Raw genomic sequence first — 24172 nt, 5'->3', positions numbered from 1 at the left:
TTGTTTTGACTGAAGGTAAATTTTTTGCTGTCTTATATGTTCTTAGTACCTAAACTGAGATCAAATGCCTGCACGCTGTGCTTGCCATGGAGCGTGGAGACATTCAGGGTGGTCTTCAGATTGTGTGATTTATAAAGTTCAGTCTCCTGTACAAACTTTACCTCTGTGAAGGCCAGCTCCGCCATGCTTGACAAATGCAACTGCCTAACAGAGTCCCAATATCTGATCTGTCAGCAGTAGCCTGGAGCCAGACCGCTGAACAATTCAAGGCTAAAGACAGACATCTCAAATTCCATTTGAGACCTTGCAGAGAGCCAGTGTAAGGAAAGCACAGCAGGTAAGCTTTTTTTTTTTTTTGATAGTCAAAGACGTTAAGGAAATGTCTAATTGGTTTTGAGCTATCTGAAGTTTCCTGAGCGCTGAGAATTTCATGTCTAGTTCTATGGCAGTCCTACCCATCTAGCCAACGGCGACGAGACCATAAAATGAAAGCACATAATTTTCTGCCGCAGGGGACCTCTGGGTTCCTACCCAGCGGGAAACCGCCGCTGCCTCTCTATTTTGGCAGGACACGCGCCTTCCACCAACCAACCACTCGCCAACTCCTCAAAATGCTACTTTCATTTCGTGCAAACACGAGCTGCTCACTACTATTCATCGGCGACCATCCTTTTGCCCACTAACACCCATATCCCAACACCTTTCCACAGAAGGAGGACAAGACAATTTTAATATCGTTTTTCTTTTTTTTTTTTTTTTTTTTTTTTTATTTCCCCCTCCTCCCTCCCCCACCTGAAGTTTCCAGACGGGACTATCATCTTCCGCTGGCCCTAGCGCTACACACCCACACACACACACACACACACTCACACACACCCCCACACCACACACATACACCACCTCACACCCACGCCTCCCCACTCCGCGCTGCCGCAGCCTCCGCGGGCGCACCCCCCGCTTCCCCCCCCCTCGTGAATATTAGCCGAACCCCCCCACACACACCCCCCCACCACCACCACCCCCCCGCCCCCGCCTCGCCGCTTCTCTCCTACCCGCTCCGCGACCGCGGCGGCCTCCCGAGCGGAGGGGGCGTGGGGGAGTGTCGTGGGCGGCGCGCACAGCCCGGCCCGGCCCAGCCCGGCCCGGCCCGGCCCAGCCCAGCGCGGCGGCGGCGGGGGAACGGGCAGCGGCGGGGAGGAGAGGCGCCGGGCGGGCGGCGGAGCGGGCGGGCGGCCGGGGCGCAGCCGGCGGCGGCAGCGGCGGCCGGGCATGGGGCCCACGGGCGGTCGCGGCAGCACCACCGCCCGCAGCAGCCTGCAGGTGAGGGCTGGGGCGGCGAGGGGGGGGGGGGGGGGGGGGGGACTTCGCGGCTTACCCCCCACACACACACCCCGACCCCCGAGCCCGACTTGGCACGCAGCAGCAGAATTGGCAAAAAGCCCCCAAACATACATATCCACACATACCTATATATATACACACACACACATATATATATATATATATATGTTTATTGTTGTTTTTTTTCTCTTCGATCTCCACAGATCAGCCGTGAAAAGTTTGGTTGTTTGGGTTTTTTTTTTTTTAATTTTTGTTGCTGCTGCCGACGCGGGTTGTAGCAGAGAGCCGCGGAGAAGGGAAATGGGTGGTTAAAGAGAAGAGGGGGAGGAAAAATCCTCCCGTGGAGACGGTGCCCGAAGTTACTTTCGGGGAGCCCGTTTCCACACGCGAGGGGCTGGGGACGCGCTTGCCAACGCGGGCAACTTCCTTCGCGCAACCTCTCCGCGGCTCCTCTCTTCCGACTCGTATTTTCAGCCGGCAGCCGGAGGGGGACCCCGGCGGTGCTGCGCGGAGGCGTGGGGGGTGGCCGTGGGTCCGTGGCGGCGGGGCTGGAGCCGCCGGCTGCGCGGCCCGCGGAGCGCAGGGACCCCCGCGCGTGCTGCGGTGCCCGGTGCGCGGCGTTGCGGGCGCTCCGCCGGGACCCGCGCGGGTTACGCGATGCGGGCCGCGTCCCTCGCAGCACCGTGGGGCCCGTGGGCGTGAGGGACGAACAGGATTTGGGACGGGGAAGAGTGGGGGACGCGTTTTACATCGCTGCTGTGGAAAGGGAAGAGGGCGAGCAAATGTTTGGAGGGGAGGGAGGATGCAGGGGGGTGTGCCTCTGCTTGGGATGTGCTTACAGTTGGGAGGGTAGGTGCTACTAGTGAGTAGGGGGGGCGAGCTTGAGGAAGGGTGTGTGGGGGGGGAGAAAAGGTGACACATCGGGGCGCAAGTGCCACTGCTGGTGGGGGGAAGGTGGGGTGGCCCCTGGGCCATCCCCGGCCGTGTGGATTTGCTGTGGGCAGTGCAGCTGGTGCTGCCTGGAGGGTACAGATGGCGATGCCCTGGAGGTGGCTGCTGTGCTGGGGGGGACAAAATGGGGGGAGAGGGAGGATGGCTTCATGTCACAGCTGCCGCGCTCCCTGCCTGCAGTGGCAGCAGGGGAGCCAGTGGGAGGGGGCTGCCTCTTGCCTCCTCTCCTTTAATGCCACCCCCTCCCCACACCCCTGTGCCTCTCTCTCCTCAGCACTTGCTCCTCTTCCTGCTCTTCGTCGGACCTTTCAACTGCTTTGCCAGTTACAGCCGCGCCACCGAGCTCTTCTACAGCCTCAACGAGGGGCTGCCTGCCGGCGTGCTCATCGGCAGCCTGGCCCGTGACCTGCGGCTGCCCGTGGCTGGTGGGCAGCACCCCACGGCCCTCCAGCCCCCACTGTCCTTCACCCTGGCCTCCCGTGGCTTGGGAGGTCAGTATGTGCAGCTGGACAACCGCTCTGGGGAGCTGCACACCTCGGCCGTGGAGATTGACCGGGAAGCTCTCTGTGTGGAGAGCAGTGGGGCCACCATCTTCGGGGGAGCAGCTGCTGTCTCCTCTTCCTCACCCTCATCCGAGTCATGCCTCCTGCTGCTGGATGTGCTGGTGCTGCCACAGGAGTACTTCCGCCTGGTGAAGGTAAAAATTGCTATCTGGGATGTCAACGACAATGCGCCCCACTTCCCTGTGCCCCACATCCGCCTCTCGGTGCCTGAGAATGCACCTGTGAACACCCGCCTGGCTATCGAGCACCCTGCCCTTGACCCTGACGTGGGCACCAACGGTGTCCAGACCTACCGTCTGCGGGATAACTATGGTGTCTTCACCCTGGATGTGGAGGAGAATGAGAGCGGGGAGAGGACTCCCTACCTGATTGTTATGGGGGCTCTGGACAGGGAGACACGCGAGGAGTATGTCACAGTCATCGTTGCTGAGGATGGGGGGACTCCTCCGCTCATGGGCAGTGCCACCCTCACTATTGACATCAGCGACATCAATGACAACTGCCCCCAGTTCAACGACTCGCAGTTTAATGTCACCCTTTATGGGAATTCCAGCCTAGGGACACACGTGGCCACTGTCCACGCGGTAGACATGGACCTTGGATCCAATGCCCAGATCACCTACTCCTACAGCCAGAAGGTCCCCCAGCCATCCAGAGATTTGTTCCATCTGGATGAAAGCACAGGAGCCATCATGCTCTCCAGTAAAGTTGATGGGGACACTCCAAAGCTCCACAGACTGATCATATTGGGCAATGGTCCTGGTTGTATCCCTGCTGTGATCACAGTGCTAGTGACGATCATCAAAGTCATGATGAGGCCACCTGAAGTTGTCCCTCGTTTCATAGCTAATGAAGTGGAAGGAGTGGTGTACTTAAAGGAACTGGAGCCTGTCAACACACCGATAGCATTTTTTACCATCAAAGACCCTGATGAAAAATACCAAGTCAATTGCTATTTGGATGGTGATGGGCCTTTCAGACTTTCACCGTACAAGCCATACAACAATGAATACCTCTTAGAGACCACAAAGCTTTTGGACTATGAGACACAGCAGCTGTATGAAATCTCTGTAGTTGCATGGAACTCAGAAGGATTTCATGTCAACAAAATAATCAAAGTACAGGTTCTGGATGACAACGACAACTCACCAGTTTTCTCTCAACAGCTGATAGAATTATCTATTGAGGAGAATAATGTTCCCAATGCTTTCTTGACCAAACTGCATGCTATCGATGCTGACAGCGGAGAAAGAGGACAAGTGTCCTATTTCTTAGGTCCTGATGCCCCTTCCTATTTTGCTTTAGATAAAACCACAGGAGTTCTTACTGTTTCCACCCAACTGGACAGAGAAGAAAAAGAAAAATACAGATATACTGTCAAAGCAGTAGATTCTGGGTTCCCTCCAAGAGAATCAATAGCAACTGTCACCATCACTGTGTTGGATAAAAATGATAATAGCCCACGATTTATCAATAAGGATTTCAGCTTCTTCGTGCCAGAAAACTTTCCAGGTTTTGGTGAAATTGGAGTTATAAGCGTCACAGATGCCGATGCAGGGCAAAACGGGTGGGTCGCCCTCTCAGTTCTGAATGGAAGTGATATTTTTGTCATAGATACTGGAAAAGGAGTTTTGAGAGCTAAAGTTTCCCTGGACAGGGAGCAGCAAAGCTCCTATGTTCTGTGGATTGAAGCAGTTGATGGTGGTGATCCAGCCCTATCTTCTACAGCAAAAATAACTATCCTTCTTCTGGACATAAATGACAACCCCCCTTTGGTCTTGTTTCCTCAATCTAATATGTCTTATTTGTTGGTCCTTCCTTCTACCCTTCCTGGATCTCCCATCACTGAGGTTTATGCTGTCGATAAGGACACTGGCATGAATGCAGTCATAGCTTACAGCATCATAGGAAGAAGAGGCCCTCGGCCAGAGTCATTTAGGATTGACCCTAAAACTGGTAATATCACCTTGGAAGAGTCACTGATGCAAAATGACTATGGCCTCTATCGGCTGCTTGTAAAAGTTAGTGATCACGGCTATCCAGAACCTCTCCATTCCACTGTCATGGTGAACCTTTTTGTCAATGATACTGTTAGTAACGAGAGCTACATTGAAAGTTTGTTAAGAAAGGAGCCTGATATCAGTGTAGAAGAAAAGCAGCCTCAAATATCCATAGAGCCTACACATAAAAAAATGGAGTCAGCATCCTGCATGCCTACCTTGGTAGCTCTGTCAATAATAAGCTTGGGTTCAATTGCTTTAGTAACAGGGATGGGCATTTACATCTGTCTAAGAAAAGGGAAAAAGCGTCACAGAGCAGATGAAAACTTGGAAGTACAAATCCCATTAAATGGAAGAATTAACCTGCACATGTTGGAGAAGAAACCAATGGAGATTTCTAACATTTGACATTTCTTTGTGGATAAATCCAACATCAGAAAAACCTTGGACAAATCTGAAACACCTAGCCGTGGGTTGTATTGGCAGAGGTTGCAATGAAGGACTGCTAATTTATAACTTAATAATATTATAATTGTAAATAGCTGTTTACAGTTTTTTAAATTCAAATTAAGTGTACAGCTTTTTTATGAAACCTTAGTAACTAACAGCTAGCACCCTGTCTATAAAAACGTGGACATCATTTCCAGCTTTCATAAATCAGTAAGATCAGTGACCATAAAAAAGGGGAAGGTAAGACAGTTCTTTAAACTGAAGTTTTAAAAGTCTTTTTAACCACAAGAGGGCATCAGATGCTCCTGAGCAGGGAACTGTTCAAGGTACTGTCCATGAGATAAACACAGAGTATATTTTAAATATATTGGTTTTAATATAAAATGCACATTGGCATACAGACATTTAACCACAAGAAAAAGAAATGTCTGTCCCGATGTATGTATAATTAAAAGAGTAAAGACATAAAAATGCACTAGTAATAATAATAAAAAAAAAAAAAAAAAAACAAACAAGAAAAAAACAGAAAACAGAATGTTTATTACCTCACAAGTAAAGCTTATACAGTAGGATAGAAGAGGCATTAACAAGAAGTGCAATTCCTGTTGAGAAAGAATGCGAGATATTGTAATGAAAATCTGAACTGCTGTGACATATCATCTTCCATTTGCACCAAATTTCACCCACATTATCAATTGCTCCAGCAACCTGCTGGTCATTTTTATGGAAAAATTATATTTAATATTTCCTACAGCAAATAATGACAGAACCCCACACTCATCCTCGTAAACATGCCAGATGCAAGGAAGCAAGGGAATGGTGAAATCTTTAGTTGTCACAGAAGTGGTGATATTTTTTGTACTTTGAGCAATCTGTCAGTAGTACTCCATCAGTTGGTTGTGTAATAGATTTTTTCATGTGATACTTCTGAATCTGATCTGCCAGATGAAAACAAAAATCACTTCATATTCTAAGGAATTATAAGACTTAGTTTATTCTGACTGTTGCTCCTTTCTGGATTGGTATTTCATTTGAAGGATCTTGTTTCTGACTTTTGGCAACCATTCCTGGCTCCTTTCATTGGCTTTGATTTTGGATTAGATCCAAAATCTAACTTGTAAGACTGGTGGCATATTTTCGTGATAATTTATTCTTTGCTGTATCCTCTGCAACAAAGCAGCAGGTTTATCGGTGATGTATAACTTTCACTTCATTTTAAGAGCTGAGAACTATCTTTTGTATGATGATTACATCAAATTTCTCTGTGTAAACAAGATAAATTAGTGTTATGCTTAAAACTGATTATTTTGATTTCTGGTATCATATGTCTGTAATGTACCAAAAGTGTTTATATGTCTGCAAATTAAAGCTATATATTTTCATAATAACTTATTATCTGTCTCTCTCCTAGAATTTTAATTATAAAGCTAAATGTTATTTTAGTTATAAGAAAATGTGTATTTCACAGATCCTTGGGTGCTGGCTGTCTTGTCTGATGTGTCATAATACTTCCCCAAATTAGCATACTTCAGAATCATTAATGAGAGTTTATGCTGGACTTCTTGAAATTACTGGCAAAGACAACTGTATTTCAGCTGATGGGAGTGAGGCAGCAGCTGATACCTGTTTTAAAAGTAGGGAATGCATTTTGAGGCAGTTTTTGATTTTTCTGTGTGACTGGCACATTACTTCACCTTGAGCCTATTGAAACATTGGATCTTCTTATAGATATTCTTATTAGCCTGACCATTAACACAATGGCCAGATTTTGCCATTCTACCTATAAGAAATAGCTGTTTTTTCAGGTTAAAATATTTTTTGAATATGCACGGTTTGATAACTGTGTATCATGAAAAATTAATTCAGCCTGTCAGAGGCTTGTGGTTAATCACCTTTTTCATTTATTTTCATACTATTAAAATATTAAAATGGTATGTATACCTGAAATGCATTTGTCACAAAGAGACATTGTTTATTATCTCTGAAGAAAAATTACATTAATTCTTCGGAAATGGCTTTGGTATTACAGGTGCTCTGCATTGCTGTGTGGGGAAGCCAGATCCTCTGCATTTTTTTCCTCAGTAAGGAGGCAAGGTAACTGAAAGAAAGACAGAATTCTTTTCATTGCTCTTCTCTTGAATTAACAATGCAATATCTTCTCAGAACAATTTAAACAGGAGCAAACCCAAGACTTAAGAAATACAATAAACCCCTGAACATGATCCTTCAGTATGTGTTCATGTGACACTGGGCAGATATTTTTATTCGGGTTTGACAAATGCATAGTCTTCAACCTGTTTGATTAAGCTGACTGAGTTTAAATGTGCTGTTCTTGCTGCATTTATTTTTTTTTTTTGGTTTGTTTAGTTCAAGCACATTCCTAATACATAATAAAATGTAATAGTATGAGCCTGTTAAAACCAAAGTACTGCTCATAAAGCATTTCACTCACCGAATTTTCTACACATTTGAAGAAAATCAGTTTGAAATCACACCTTTCTCCATATCAGCACCACTACTTGTGAAAAAGACTTTACCCTGAATAATACTTTATAGAGTAAGAGTGGATTTTTGCCTTCCTGTGAGTAGCCTTTGGGTAAGTAATGTCACTGAAGATGGCAAAATATGCAGAGTGAATTGGATTTTTTTAATTTCATATTTTGTGTTTCTTAAAAAACATACAGCTGGTAGCAGCAAGTAATAGGCATGATATTTAAGCTTGCAATGTTAAGCCTATCCGATTAAAAAAAAAAAGCAACACAGGAATCTTAAATTCATAAAACTTGGGTATTTCTTCTCAAAAATATTTTCCTTCTTGGAGGAAAGATGCGTGATACTGGCTATATAGCACACATTTCTATGACATTCCTGCTCCCAAAGTATCCCTTACTGAAATCCCTTTCATGTGAAACCACATTTTTAATGCGAATAGCTAAAGTAAATTAGACTCAGATATAAAAGGCCTATTTTATTACCACCTTGTGCAGTGCACTTGCCAAAATATATGCAAATCTTGTCGACACTGGTAGTTGAGCTGGCACAAAAATAAATGTCTCATTCATTTACAGTATCCACTGAACAATCTTAGAGTGAGTGGGTGCTCTTTGTTCATTTTTATAAAAAATGAGATTGTCTTAAGCTTTGTATTGCCATAGCCTCATAAACTTGCCGTGCAAACACTTTTTCATTAGAATTAACAAATTAAAAAATAAAAGACAAGGGATGGGCAGTGAGCCCAGTGGCAGTGGACAGAGAAAATCAGCTCAGTCTTCGCTTTCTGTTTCATTTCATTATCTTTAAAAGAACTCTTTGAAGTTACTGTTTCGATGCAAAATTAACCTCATACCTGCCTGAATATCAGCAAAGGATGAGACGTGAAAGCATGGAAAGGGAATTGGAGCACATTGCTTTTTTGTATGTCAAAGCTCAGAAAACACTCTTGGGGCCTTTTAAGTCCATATTTCAGTACCAGGGTTCAAACACGCAACTGTGCCAGAGTCCACTGGACAACGTAAAAAGCTCCCACTGTCTTAATAGGATGTTCCATGAGAGGTACAGTGTTAGAGCAAAACTTGGCCTCCCTGAAAGCAATGACACACCCCAGGTCTCTGACTTCAGTTTCACTGTAAGTTTTCTGCCTCCGACGGCTATTTTGGGAAGGTTTCATTAAAATACTCAAACATTTGAAGAGGATGAGTAAACCATGACTAGTATTACACCTCCTGGATCAAAGCAATGAACTCTCAGGGAGCAGCGGCCAGCATCACAAAAATAGCTTGCAGTTCAGCATAAGTGGAGATTTACAGCATCTCCGCCATAAAGAAATCATCAGCTGAATATGCAGAGAGTTTCTTTTTGTGATTCAGATGTATTATCAGAGTCACCCAGGAAGCTGACTGCCTCCTTGCCTGTACTGTGCTTGTCACCAGCTTCTAACAGCCATTAGTTTTCACGTACATTCCTTCTCACTCATGTAACTTACAGGGAAAAACAAAGCAAAACAATTAATTATGAAATATTAGCCAGCTGCAATGCAAAATTTTTATTTAGAACACTCTCCTTCAGAGCTGGGGTTTAAGGAGCTAAGCACATTAATTTTCCTTACCAAAATAAATAAATTTTAAAGGAGGTATCTAATGAAATTTTAAGTGGAAATAAAGATATTCAGCACCCTCACTTTCTATAGAGTAGTGTCCTGTAAGTTTTATATGTATAGTAGTTGCTCAGACAGATAAAAGTTGCAGGTACTAGTTTTGTGCTTTATTTTAATAGTCTGGAAAATGTTCTGAGGAAACTATTTAAAAGCTTCTAACTTACAGGTTCCTAACATGTTGCTTACAGTTATGAAATGATTGACAGCATGTAATAATTTACAGTTTTCTGACTTGAAGCATGTGCAAAAATACCTGTGCAGGCAGTGTTGCTATTTCCTTTTCAGTTTCTGTATCAGACTGAATCAGCAGATAAGAAGATAAAACTGCCGTCTGCATTCTGAGATGCAGAGATTCAAACATTTTGGCTCACAAACAAATGTAAACAGCTCTGTTTTTCACATTGTGGACGAGAAAAATACTTTCATTCACCACATATTGATAGGCTGCATACTCTTTCTAAAATACTGTATACGAATGTTTCAGTGATTTCTGCTATATTTTCATACTAGTTTCGGCAGGGAATTGATTTTAAAGGCCAAATTTCAACTCCTAAATATTTTTGATGACAGACTACTGTGAACCAGTTCTAAAAAAAAATCATTCTGAAAGATGAAATACTGAATCATTTATGATGCATTCAGTAATTCATTCCACTGCTTGTGAAAATAAATACATGCTTAAATGTTCAAGTTGCAGGTTTTCATGTTGCTAGTTAATGCTGCTGTTAAGTAACAAGCATTTAACTGAAATACATTATATGGGATCATTTAAGCTGTGCTCCAATTGAGAGGACTTGCATTTTAAGTATCAAGTTGGATGTTGCTCTGCTCTCAGCATCCCTAGCAACGTCAGTTCAATCTTCTGTCCCATTTTGTCTTATTTTCCATCTTCAAAGTTTTGGTTAAATATTCATCTTCAGAGCAAGTCAATGAGGTGAGAACTCTTACCTCTTTATGCAGAACAGAGAGTGACAGCTTGATTCCTTTGCCTATGTGTCAGCATCTAGTGCTACTTGAGATGCCTTAAGGTATCCCACCTGGCCTCCAGCTGCGAGTCTGGAAGAGTGCAGGCTTTCCATCAGTGAACTACAGTGTCTGCCAGTCCACTGTGGATGCTTTGGATATTTTAGGAGGGATCCACTAAACACCTGTGTGTGTTGAAGTGAGTCACCAGTGGTGTGATACAGCCCCATATTTACACATCTATGTTGAAATGTCTACAGACAGGTATCGACCAGTGGACTAGGAGTCAAAGCTTCCACTATAGTCTGTGAGTCTCATCAACGCAGTCAATAGAATTAGAGAGTGCTTCAGCTTGTTCTAAAGTAGGCATTCAGGGCAAGGTTTAGCTGCTCTGAAAATTAATATCAAGTGCTATCGAGAATGCCCTTGAGCATCTCAAACTTCTGCACAGGGCTGTCAGAAAGACTTGCGCCTTTCTAGAGCAGTAGCTAGATGCCAAGACTGCAAAGAAGCAGCTAAAGTGACATGAGAAAACTAGGGATAGGCATGCATATCCCACTGGTGGTGACACATCAAGTGTATCAACCTCTCAGCTCTGCTGAGTAGAGCTTGACAGACTGTAACGGGAACATAAAACATAGATCATACAGAGACATCTGATCCTGAGCATCGGAGCCAAAAAAAGACCCACAAGTCTAAAATGTAACAACTATCGTATCTAACTGATAAGCTCTGAAACCTAACTTCATCCCGTCTTATTTTAGTGATTTAGTGGAGCTATCTGTACCCTCCACTGTAAGCAGAGAGATAAAGAATTCTTTTTTTTGCAGTCAATTCAGGTCTTTGGTAAGCACTGGAGTTGTTCACTTCTCTCCACTAAGTTTACAGATAACTCAGGGTAACTAAGATTTCACTTTGTGTTTCAGTCAAAGAAGAGAAATTTAGTCTGTGAAGTGAACTACAGATTGCAGTGCTAGGAACTCCCACTAGCATTATAATGCCTGGAAAAAAACTGGTATCTCAGGTGGCTCCAGAACAGACAGCGTGCTGGGGAGGAAGCCACTTGCAGTCAGTGCAGGTGCCTGCAGCTCACATGAATTTAAACTTGTCTTTCAAACACTTTGTTACAGGCTGCAAGGCTCCATCCGTTTAGGTTTCACTGTCCCAAGTTTCTAATGGCTTTATCCTTTTTTTTTTTACTTGCTATTCTTTTTTTTTTTTTTTTTTTTTTCCTGCAGTATTGTATGCAAGTCAATCCTATAGAACACAATAAAATGTACCTTTGATTTGTATGATCACAGAGCACTCACTGAGGAGGTGAGAAATTTTTTTTATTTTTCAGATGGCGTTCTCAATTGTTTTCATGGAGAGGATGCTAAAGGCATCTCTTGCTAAGGACACTCTCCGGTCTTCTTTTGGAAACTGAGCTATTGTGTTTAATACAAAGATTCAAATGTCAAAATCTTCTGAGGCTGAGGAGACACAATCATTCATGCCTACTAGAGGAGAATTACAAGGAACTGGAGATACTTGGCCTTGAAATGGTGCTCCAAGCACCACTTTTCTTGAAACAGTTGGTGGGGGTTGAGGAGGGAGAAAACTGGGGAAAACACAGTCCTGTGCTCTTTCCTCCATGAGGAGCAGCTTCTGCTATTAAAAAAAAAAAAAAAAAAAAATTGAAACTTTGAAATGGCTACCTCATAGATCCTTTTCAGAGATATTAGTCTCCTCGTAGTTCAGAATAATTTAAATCTTATTCTCTTTATTCATGCTGTAATCCTATTAAAATTGCAATCTCAAAACAGTTACGTGGCAGAAGTTTGTCTTCTTCTGCTAAGGCTCTAGTTTCTGAGAAATGTGTTTGTAAAGGGTCTGTCTGACAATCAGAGTACAAAGCAGAATTGCTTCTCAGGATGTGTTTTACTTCAGGACAGGCTGAAGTAGAAAAGAGCAGAAGACAGCAAGAATAAATAAATGCAGTCAGAATGAAAGGGCCCTTTACAAAGATTGCACGTGGGAAACAAAAAGAAGTGGTCAGAAAAAGAATTGTTCTGGATCTACTGGATTTGCTGTGTATTATCAGCAGCATTAATAGTCCTCTTTCAGTAATATCTCATCCCTTTTCTTAGTCTGTAAGGATGAGAGCTTGTTGCAGAGCACTGGGATTTCCTGTCACAAAGTACTAACACGAAATATATTAAAAACTGATTCTCATTGTCAGCAGGTCAAAGCTGTACAGAGAAATAAAGGCTTTGAGTAGAATATCTTTAAAGTGTCTGTTTCATTATGATAACAACATTCTCTTTTCATGGTGATTTTCTATAGTGTTATTGCATTGGGTGCATTCATTTTTGCTAACTCAGGACAAAAAGATCTTATTAGAAACATTTGCATCTTCTCAGCTAAAATAAAAGCTGATACTGTGACATAATGTTTCCAGTGAATGCTGTTAATGAAATTAGATCTTTTTTTCGACAATACACAAATAGCAGACATGCTTCTGTGCTTACTTACCTAAAATGCATAACGATAACTTTCCCCTTCATCTTTCTAATCAAAGTAAGCATTTCATTACAGTAGGAAGAAGAGGGTTTTGATATATCAATGTGTTAACACAGTGTAGATCCTGTAGATATTTTCTACTGAAATATATTCAAATGTCTGCTTTGCATATCTATCTAGAAGTCATCCATGTTTTTTGAGGGTGTCTTTTTCTTTTCAAGTCATAAGAGAAAAGCAAAGGACACACAGTTGTATTGGTGTTTTCTTTTATTTATTTCTGTTTACCAAGCTAAGTTTAACTTAATTGAAAACACAAAAGTGCTCATCTTTAACTGGTATTTCTTTAAATTTGAATTTATTTTTCAAAAACACCATATATAAGGGTATGTACCTAAATGGTAGATATGTGAATATCTCAAAAAGCAACAAAAGAAGCAAGGATGTAGGAAAAATAAATGTTTTTAAGTATAATTCAATCTTGAAAGTTTAACATATGGTAACTAATGTATTAAGCTCTTCAAGGATGTTTTTCAGTATGCACAGACACAATGAAAGCAATTCAGTACCTTCAACTGTATGTACATAGGGCACATCCCCAGAGCCTTTGCTGCAGTCCTTTCAGGAGGTGAGTAGCCTCATCTCTCACTAATATAAATCCAGTTTAGAAGTGTTCAGGTGTTCATATTAAACTATAGCATAATATGCAAAAGTCAAACTAGCCAACATTGTCCATCCCCATTACAGCTGCTCTGAAGACATCAAAAATGAAATAATGAAGGGTCAGAATATTTTTATAGATTGTGAATGTTTTCTATTACCTTTGATATTGAAACTGATTAATTCTTTCATCATCTATCCAACTCTAATTTTGACAGAATGAATTGGACAAATAGCTTAATCAACAACATTTTGATCACTTACAAAGTGCTGGAACAAAATCCTCAAGATTTTTTTTGCATAATTTTAGCTTTTGAAATAAAACAGTTACATAATTAAAAGACAATACTTTTTTTTTTTTTTGTCTGTTATTATCAGCTATCATATAGCATCATAAGGGAATTAAAGAGTATTCACAGATTTTTCTCTTAATACCTTTTTCATAGTGTTTGCTAGTATATGATGGTTTTCCAAACTTTTAAATTTTGTCTTGAAATATAATGAAATTAAAAACTACTGAAGGCAGAGATTTAAGGTTTAGCAGCATCCAGAAATACCAAGTCATGAGTGATTCCCAGCTCATATTCATGTAACCTAAACTTCAGGCATCTGAATAAACAAGTTAGGAGTATAAACACCTAAGACTGCTTCTCTAGTCAAGGCAACTCTGGAAGCTGCTTATTGGGAAAGTAGATGGCTTATAACAGTGGCTGCATTGCTCCCAATTCATTTTAGAAAGACATTACAGCAGAGCCCTCACAAAGGTACCTCAGTTAAATATCTCAAATTATACTGAGTGAATCTAGACTACGTACTAGAACAAGAGACAGCCAAGTGTCTTATTTCCCTCTCCCAGTTACAGTGGATGGGAAGCACTCCTGAAGTGTTGTGGCATATAAAATCTCTATACACACTGAGAGAACTTCCTTTCTTTTCTAAGTATGGAAGCTTTTGTGTGTGCATGTTTGGTTTTTACTTTAATCTTTCTAAGTGTGGAAGGAAATTTCTTTGAAGTAATGGGGACAACTAACTGCATCTGACAGAACTGGCACGTTTTTTGCCATGTCATTTGCTGTTTGTAAAAATGAATATGCACAAATCTTAAAAAGAATGAAATACAGCAGATATAGAGGCAATGAAAGGAGTCTCTTTCGTACTCTGTCTTCCCAAATCTGCAGGTGATAGATTGCACTGTGCTGAGTATGCAGTTCTTCGATGGAAGTTGTGCGTATGATAAGAAATGCTGTGTGGGAATGACAAAGCCAGTATGTGAAAATATGCAGAAGGGGAGTGAAAAAGTTTCCTTCTAGTCTAATAAAAATGCATATATTCCTGCTAAGAATCTGAACAGTTGCATGGGTCAAATAGTTAGATCACAACAGCTCATAGCATCATCACCTTTTCAGCAAATACCAGAAAGACATAGGCAAATTTAACTGAATCATTTTACTTTGAAAGTAAAGACTATTTAGAAATAATATACTTGAATTTAGGGTACTTTTGAATTGAGTGTTCTACAAGATGACCTGGGTCAAAAAAAAACAATTTGATATATGAAATCTATCTTCACAAAACATGCAATTTTTACAGACTGTTTTCAGATAATGATTGCCAATAAGCTACTGTAAAATTAAACACTTTTACACAGTGTTGTGGGGCTTTGGTCAATTTACATCAACTTTAAGGAACTAAAAAATAAAAAGACTAGCATAGTAAACAATTTGAACTATCTGAAACTTATTAAAGACAATAAAAGGAAGTGTAAGACCCTTTTGAGCATGTCCTCTAAGGGTCAAACTCAAATCACTTATCAGAAATACTAATATCCATTAGTCTATATTTCATTGAAATTTGGACATGATTATTTTATAAGATGCTTTTAAAAGCCATTACAAATTTTTATTGAACCAGATAGCTTCCCCCTCAAAGAAAAAAAAAAAAAAAAGAAAGAAAGAAAGAAAATAAGTATGTGAAAGAATGCCAAGAAATTAGATGTAACTAGGAGCAATGAAACAGATTGCTATAGTAGTAAAAACTAAACAACAGAAAGAGTAGAGTATCAGCAGAAATTAAAATAGAGAGGCACCAAAACCTGAGGTGATCAAATGTTTGTAAAATGAGGCAGGAAAAGAAGAAAATTAAGTTTTTTAAGAATTCATGTCTAAGTAAAAAAAAAAAAAAATCCAAAATTATATAACCAAATGTATGTGGATTTTTCTTTTTCTCTAGCTTATAGGATTGCCACCTATGACTCTGAGTGAATGTCACCTCAATTCCAAGTGTTTGATATATCAGGTCATTGATGTGTTCTCTGTCCTTTGACTTCTCAGGAAGTTTTTTTCTTTGATATATAGTGACGTGGTCTCTCATCATTTGTTAATCAGATGTTTGTGACCTCTTCCAGATAATAAATATAGCTGAAGATCAAAAGATAAATATGTGCTATAGTGACATATGCTTAAGACATATGTCATATGCTTAAGAACCGAAACTCTCAGGAGAAAAAATAACAGATGTGAGAGTTAACACAGGCAGAGGTGAGACATGTAACTAGGATAAAGATATGCTGTAAACATTAGATCCATTATTATTAGTGTTGGACATTGAATAAAACTGCAGTAGGCCATGAAATAAAAGCAAACCAACAAAATTACTGTAGTTATTTCCTAGGTTCAGTGAGATACATTTTCATTTGAGAATCTAGCTGCTTAAAAAGTGAGTTTGGACCCCCAACTATTGGCTCAGACTTGGTAACCTGAATGTAGCTCAGGTTTGTTAAACACATTAGTCTAAAAAATACTTTTTAAGACACAGATACATGAAACTTTCATAGCAGAAGCTGGTTCTTCTTTCCATCTAAGAGCACAGAGATACTCCAGTGTACTCTTGTAGCTTTTTAAAAGTGTGCATCTACTTCATCTGCATCCTTCTAACATCATCTCTGTATCTGGAGGTTTGAACCACTGCTGCTCCCTAAAAGAGTGTTGCATCTATTGAACTACAGTAGAGAGAGGAATTCTCGTTCATCTGGTAATGAGTGAGGGGGAAAGAAAAAATACCATTTAATTCATGAGGATTAAAATGTATTTTCCATACCAAGCAGAATACTGAACAACGGATATCATAGATTAACATTTTTTCTACATTTGATGGTGGTTAATTTGTTTAAATCACAGAGTAACTAGAAGAGTACAGATATTATACCAATATTTAGTAAGACTAGGTGGGATGACCCAAACATTTACAAATCCAGTAATCCATAAAATCTAGGCAAAATAGAGAAAAAGATTATTTGGAACTAAGATGGTAGTGAATTAAAAGATAATAAAACATAGAAGTTAATGAAAATAGAAATGATCCTGTGTAAAGCTCCTCTTCTACAGCAAACCTGAATCTACTCCCTGAGTAAATCACAAATTTTGTAAAGTCAAGATGTAACATTCAAATTGTTTTAAGATATCTGACTTTGAACCAGATTATGTACTGCAACAGTTAGCATTATGTGATTTCAATAAAGCATATTTAGTAATTCCTAAAAGTAATGGAGTTACTACCCCATAATGACGTCGGACAAAAAGTCTTCAGTGGGAATATTTCATTTAATGAAGGCTTTTAGAGACATATTCTATGGCTGTAAGTTTTCCAAATAAATAAGTGATTCCAGTGATTCCACTGGAACTCCAATGTAATGTCTAAAAGAAAGAAAAACAAAACAAAACAAAAAAGAATAAAAGCCTAGGTTTTATTGTTGTTCTATAAAAAGAAAAGTAAAAACCGAAATAGAGAAGTAATATTATTCTGTACAAAGCATTAATCAGAACAGGACTGGAACATATTGTCCAATTTTGGCGTCACGTTTTAAAACGTCCTTGAAAAATGGGAGACAATGCAGAAAAGAATCACAAATTTATTTTGAAATTTAGAGAAAATTAATTTGAAAAATTGGAGAGTTAGTATTTTTATTTTTTCTTAAAGAAATTAATGGACTGATTACATTGTAAATATGTTCTGAGTACTTTTAATAAAGTGTCTGGTATGACCTTTGAACGATAGTAATTGCAATAAAACCTATGGTTGCCTCAGCTTCAGGGCCAGATTTTTTTTAATAATTTCCTTTTTTTGTATATTCACTCATTGTTATGTTTACTAGCTAAACTTGCCCCTGTCCCTGTAATCATTGAATACTTGCATTAAAAAAACTAGACAGTGTGTTGGGTTGACCCTTGGTGGGCATCTGGTGGCCAACCAAGGTCAATTCACCACAGAGAGGTTATCAAACAGTTGAAAATGTCCTGGTTGGGGCTGGACTAGAGTTCCCGTTGGTCTGGCAGCGGGAGGAGTGCTGCAGCACACTGAGACCCCAGGGGCTCCCCAGGTCCCAGTGCCCTCACCTGTGTGCGGGGGCGGGGGGAGCACAGCTGGAGGGCTGGGCCCCGATTGGCTGATATCCCATGTCATGTGACACTGTGCTCACTATATAAAGACAGGAGTGGGCCAGGAGGGCCTCCCACTTCTGTGAGTTTTGCTGTGGGGCCTTTGTGTTGGGGATTGCTGGCTGGGAGCAGGTGGGTGTTGGTGGGTGTGAGGTGAGCAGCTGTATTGTACATTGCCTGTTGATACTGCTGTCAGCGTATTGTTCTGTTACTATTATTAAACTGTTTTTATCTCATCCAGTGAGTCTCCCTTTGCCCCTCCGATTCCCTCCCCATTCCCAAGTGGGGGGAGGGTGGGTGAGGGACTGCGAGGCATTTAGCTGTCAACCAGGCTCAAACCATGACAGAAAATAAACTGCATCAGCATATTTGTACTCTTACTGTTGAGAAAAAAGATTAATATAGCCAGATTCCATCAGGCCAAAAAAAGAGATCAATATTAAAGCAGAGTACTCCTTGGGATGAGACAGAAAAAGAATGAAGGATCCGTTTTTTTTTAAACGTATAAAATAAACCTTTGCCTATTATCAGTTTCCATACGTAGAATCACTTCTAGAGAAGTATACTGAATACAAATGCATCAATATAATTTTGCACATAATTGAAGTTCTCATTTTTTTATTTTTTAAGCAAAGTAATCTCTGTCTGTCTCTTCTCATTCAGCAGCAATTAGCTAATGGAAAGTACAGGCATAGGGGTGTAGTGAGCATTAATGATTATTCATGTTTAGGTGGGCATACATATGTATATGTGTGTGATGCGTGTGAAAACTATACAACATGAATCCTAAATTGGAGACATACATTTCAACTCTGCATTTAAGTATATAGGTTGTACAACCTTACTTCAGTCTCTGTGAAAGCTTGTATCTTGTACCACCGAGCCTCCTACTACTGACCAATAGTTTCATTACTTTTCCTAAACAGCCTGGCCATGTAGTTTCATCTACAACATCAGTTAAGCTGAGTGAAACCACTCTTGGAAATTCAAAACAGAGGCCATTGAGGGCCCCACAGAGAGTAGGAAGGATCAGAGCAAGGATTCTTGCCCATCATTCAGATGGAAGCACCCTGTACAGGGCTCCTCTTTCTCAGCTCTGTAAGTGACGTGTATTACATGGACAACTGAGGCAGGATGAGTTCAAAATAAATTTCTACTCAGGTGCATCTAATTGGACATTTGATAGCCCTGAAAACTCCAGTGGGATCTTGATATTCAGCGGGCAGATGACTGCAATAAACAGGGACATTAAATAGAGGAATTTAAGCAGTACTGTATAACTGTGACCTGGCCTGGTTTGAACTAACTCAGAAGTAATAGGTCCAATATCTAGCTATTGCTCTTGTGAGACTGCCATTCCTCCCACAAACAGTACTGTCAGCGGTTATATATTGGCCTTCTCATTGTCCCTTTAGCAGCTCTGAAATATTTTTATAATCCTCAGGAGTTTCAAATGAAATAAATGACTGCAGCTATACAATAAAATCTTGTTCCTTCTCAGCTCATATTATCCATCACAGATAGATCATTGTTTTAAATTGACATCAAATATAACCAAGTATGTTTTTTTTATTGAGCTATTATAACAAAGACTTTTAAAATTTAATAAGCTCATTGTAGAAGAAGTCAAGCTTTTAATTATTTTCATTTTAGTCAGTGCTACCCTCTCAGATGATCTCTGTAACAGACAATTTGCTTTATTTTATGTTGTAGGTCACTAGTGGGGCTTTAATTTTCCTAGCAGACATGGTGAGAACCCAAGGAAGTAAGAAAATAAGCACTTTAAAATGGAAGTGTGTATCTTGGTTTATCTTGGGTTTGTGAAGGACATCAATCTGCTCCGTAATATACAAGAATTACTATGCATTCTAGAAATTGGCCTGATAATGGCAGGGTTTGCTCGCTGTATAATGCTCACTGTATTGCTCACTTTGGCTTAACTAGAAATGGGCTGTTGCTAAAAAACCCCAACCCAAACTAACCAAAACTAATCTAAATCAACCAACCAACCAGACACACACACACACCCTGGAATAAATGTGCATATCCATTAAGTATGCTTAAGTTTTAGTAGGTATTTTCTTATTCTGAAAGAAGGCAATTGTCAGAAGCATGTTGGAGGGAGGGATGGGACTGGATGGGTACATCCCCATGTAAAAACCAAGAGTTTCCCAGGTCCTGTTACAATAAAAAAAACCTTTAAATATAGAGTTTCAGTAGTTTTTTTATAACCTTTTTCTATTAATTTAAGCTTTGTTCTCTCTGAAAATGAAACAATAAATTGGATTGAGGATAGCTTGTCACTCTGCTTATCAGTAATCACATGCTCACTAAGGCAAGACTTAGAGTTGCTGAAAGCAGTCATGCTGTTAAAGTAAATGCACTTAATCCACAATATATTGTAGACAAAGACATGGTCTTCCAGAGGAAAAAATTGTTTGTATTAGCTGGGGAGAAAATCCTGGAAATCAGAAAGGATATATTTAGAGAAAAGAGCCAAAGGTTAGTCAGTCCCATGTCTGTGGTGATAACAGCTATGCATTTACCTGATTTGAAGTCTTGAAAGACAAACTAAGAAAAATATATTAAAAAAAAAAAAAAAAAAAAAAAAAAAAAAAAGGTTTAGATTGACCTATAATTAAAATGCAACTTTACACACACACATATCCCTACACAATAAGATTTCAGAGCACATGAAAGATTTAAGTTTTGGTTTCTTTTGAAAAAAGTGAGGCAGCAAGGGAGTACTGACAGAAGTGAAGATATTGCCAATTTCTTCTTTTATTATTTATCTCATTTTCTTATTTTTCTCCCTCTCTGTAGGAGACCTATATTCACATTCTTTTGTTGCATGAAGATATTTAAACCCATATCTAAAGGAAATACCCTAATACTATTACTTTATTTAGTGTATCTGGATGTTCTTTTACTGCTGTTGTAGTCTGAATAAACTATTAAATATTAAATAGAGTTCAGATGTCTTATCTGCTGGAAAAGAATAGTAACCATGAGGCTCTTTCTTTTCTTGTCTGTCTCTGTTCCTTTGTTTGATGACAGTGAATGTTCCTAATTTGCTGCTGATTTTTGTATCAAATTAGTTTCTTCCTTTGTGGATGGATAAATAAAGGAACACATTTATAGTTGCTGTATTACTGACTGGAATATAAGATTATTTTTCTAAAGGAAGGAATAAGGAAAACACTAGTGAAAAGGATAAGATTAAGAGAGACAAATAAATGAGTAATCAAAGCCTAATTAACCTCTATAGTAATAACCAGCATTTACATCATGTAAAAATATCTTGTGTAATCAGTAAATCCACACACAGTGAACAGACAGGATGAAGCAGTTCCACAAGTCTGTCTGCAGATACTGTGAAGCTCTTCATCTATGTAAACTGTGTCAGTGCTATGTAAGAGCCTCATCTACTTATGAAACTATCAATTATATCATGCAAACCTCATGAAATTCACAAGGCCAAGTGCAAGGTCCTGCACATTGTTTGGGGCAATCCCAAGCACAAATACTGGCTGGGCAATGAGTGGATTGAGAACAGCCCTGCAGAGAATGACTTGGGAGTAGTAGTGGATGAAAAACTATGAGCCAGCCATATGCGCTCACAGCCCAGAAAGCCAACAGTGTCCTGGGGTGCATCAAGAGAAGTGTGGCTAGCAGGTTAGGGAAGATGATTCTCCCCCTCTACTCTGATCTTGTGATACCCCTCCTGGAGCATTGTATCTAGCTCTTTGGCTCCCAAAATAAGAAAGAGATGGACCTGCTCAAGTGGGTCCAGAGAAGGGCCACAAAGATGATTGAGGAGCTGGAGCACCTCCCTTGTAAGGACAGGCCAAGATAGTTGGGGTTGTTGAGCCTTGAGGAGAGAAGGCTCTGAGGAGACCTTAGAGCAGCCTTCCAGTACTTAAAGGAGACCTACTGGAAAGATGGGGAGGGACTCTTTATCAGGGAGTGTACTGATAAGATGAGAGGTAACAGTTTTAAACTGAAAGAGTGTAGATTTAGATAAGATATAAGAAATTCTTCACTATGAGGGTGGTGAGTCACTGGCACAGGTTGCCCAGAGAAGCTGTGGATGCCCCATCCCTGGAAGTGTTCAAAGCCAGGTTGGATGGAGATTTGAGCAACCTGATCTGCTGGAAGGTGTCCCTGCCCATGGCAGGGGGGTTGGAGCTAAGCGATCTTTATTTTTCCTTCCAAAGCAAACCATTTTATGATTCTATGTATGTAAAGGTTCTTTGTAAGAGACTGTATAATTCTGTGTGTAGAGAAAAAGAAGTAGACAAGCACTGAGAGTCTGACCATAGCTTCTGAGCCCCACCATCCTCTTCAGTGTTGGGTGGACTGTAGTGTGGTTCTGCATTTATTTTCTTCTGAAGTCATTAACCGGATAAAAAGTACCCAGTACTTATTCTTCAGCTGATAGATAGACCTGTGAAACGCTTTCACTCCCTTAGTGTCTGTTTAGGTGCCAAAATCCAAAACATATGCTCTAAATGCTTATAATCTTTCACTGTCTAAAATTTTTTAACGCTTTGGATCCTTCCATTAGATTTGAAAAAATAGAGTTAGAAAGTAGATTTTTAATGATCTCAAAGTGAATGATCTGACCAATGGACTGTAACGACCTTCTCTGACATTTGCTTTCTTTGATTCAGTGGCATTGCATATAAATTTAACAGCTTCATGAGTTTGCTAGAGAGTTCTATCCCAAAACACCTCCTAGAATGCTGTCAAAAAATGGTTGGCATCAATAGTTTCTGTCAGTATCAGGTGTCTCACATATAAGGTAACTTAGAGAACCACTGACTAAGAGAATTGTTCTGGGTTTCTGCTGTGGGGTTTTTGATAGCGGGGGAGGGAGTTACAGAAATGACCCCCTGTGAGAAGCTTCTTGAAAGCTTCTCTGGCTCCGAGTCAGACCTGCTTCTGACCAGAGCTGATCCAATTAGCAATGGCAGTTGCACCTCTGCAATAACATATTTAAGAAGGGGAACCTGAGAGGTGGGGACTTGTGAGGAGGAGTTACAGGGACACTTATGTGAACACTGAGGTCAGTGGAAGGATTGAGAAAGGAGGGGAGGAGGTGTACCAGAGCAGAGAGGTCTGTATCCAGTGGTAAGATGGCAGGGCTGCCCACCCTGCCAGCCATGGAGGTCCACAGTGGAACAGAGGCTGACCTGAAGTCTGTAGAGAAGCCCACACCAGGACAGGTGGCTGTGCTTAAAAGAAGCCAGGACTCTGAGGGGAGAAGAAGCCCCCAGTGTTGTAGTTTGGTTCTGGACGGGCTGCAACATGTGGTGATGACCCACACCCAATCAGCTTGGGAATGACTGCGTCCTGTGGGGAGGACTTACGCCAGAGAAGGTTCATGGAGGACTGTCTGCAGTGAGAGGGGAGCCCCGTGGAGCAGGGGAGGAATGGACGGCATTCACACCATGTCCCGAGAAGGAAGGAGCGGCGAGCTGGCTGTGACCCCCATCCCCTGGCCCCTGCACCGCTGGGGGAGGAGGTAGAAAGATGGGGAGCAGAGCTAAACCTGGGAAGAAGGGAGGAGTCAGGGGAGGTGTTTTTGGATGTAGTAGCACTTCTCACTGTTCCACCTTGTTTGTTAAGTGTTGTTTTTGTTAGTGTTTGAATTAAAGTGATGTTCTTCTTTTTCTTCCCCTAATGAGTCTGTCTTTTGCCCATTACCATAACGTATGAGCTACTCTTCCTTGTCCTTATCTTGATTTCTGATTCCTGAACCTTTTACTTTATTTTCTCCTTCTTATTCCTGAGTGGGAAGGGGTGAGTGAACAGCTGCATGGTGCTCAGCTGCCCTCTGGGCTCAAACTAGAACAAGAATAAAAGGGAGTAGCCATAATCTGTCTGATTTGAGGAAAAAAGGGTTGGTCAGTGCAGTAGACATGATTAAGGATCCTGGTCTGAGCAAGAATCACAGAATCACTGAAGTTGGAATGGAACCCTGGAAGTTATTTGACCCAACACCTCTGCATAAACAAAGCCACCTTGAAGTGATCAGTACTATGTTCAGACAGCTTTTGAATATCTCCTAGGATGGAGACTCCACAACCACCCTGGGCAACCTCTGTCAATGCTCAGTCACCCTCAGAGTAAAAAAAAAAAAAAAACTTTTCTGAT

General features: G+C 40.9%; 1 protein-coding gene and 1 long non-coding RNA gene across 2 annotated transcripts in view; one reads left to right on the top strand and one right to left on the bottom strand.

Annotated features, from left to right (window-relative positions):
* Nucleotides 1-1100, bottom strand: part of LOC116965773 — a 91520-nt gene extending 90420 nt beyond the window's left edge. Inside the window, exon 1 of the long non-coding RNA XR_004409642.2 lies at nt 1053-1100. This is a non-coding gene — a long non-coding RNA (uncharacterized LOC116965773). The remainder of the gene's footprint in view (nt 1-1052) is intronic.
* A 111-nt stretch (nt 1101-1211) lies between these two features.
* On the top strand, nt 1212-6693 carry PCDH20 (protocadherin 20). The gene is made up of 2 exons (XM_033010548.2): nt 1212-1320; nt 2567-6693. The coding sequence occupies exons 1-2, from the start codon at nt 1270-1272 to the stop codon at nt 5261-5263; spliced, it is 2748 nt and encodes a 915-aa protein (XP_032866439.2). The 5' UTR covers nt 1212-1269; the 3' UTR covers nt 5264-6693.
* Nucleotides 6694-24172: the final 17479 nt, after the last annotated feature.

This window comes from Tyto alba, unplaced genomic scaffold (genome assembly GCF_018691265.1).
Source record: "Tyto alba isolate M040663 unplaced genomic scaffold, T.alba_DEE_v4.0 Super-Scaffold_45, whole genome shotgun sequence".
In the NCBI taxonomy this organism is placed as follows: Eukaryota; Metazoa; Chordata; class Aves; order Strigiformes; family Tytonidae; genus Tyto; species Tyto alba.
This window is presented reverse-complemented; position numbering and strand designations above follow the sequence as displayed.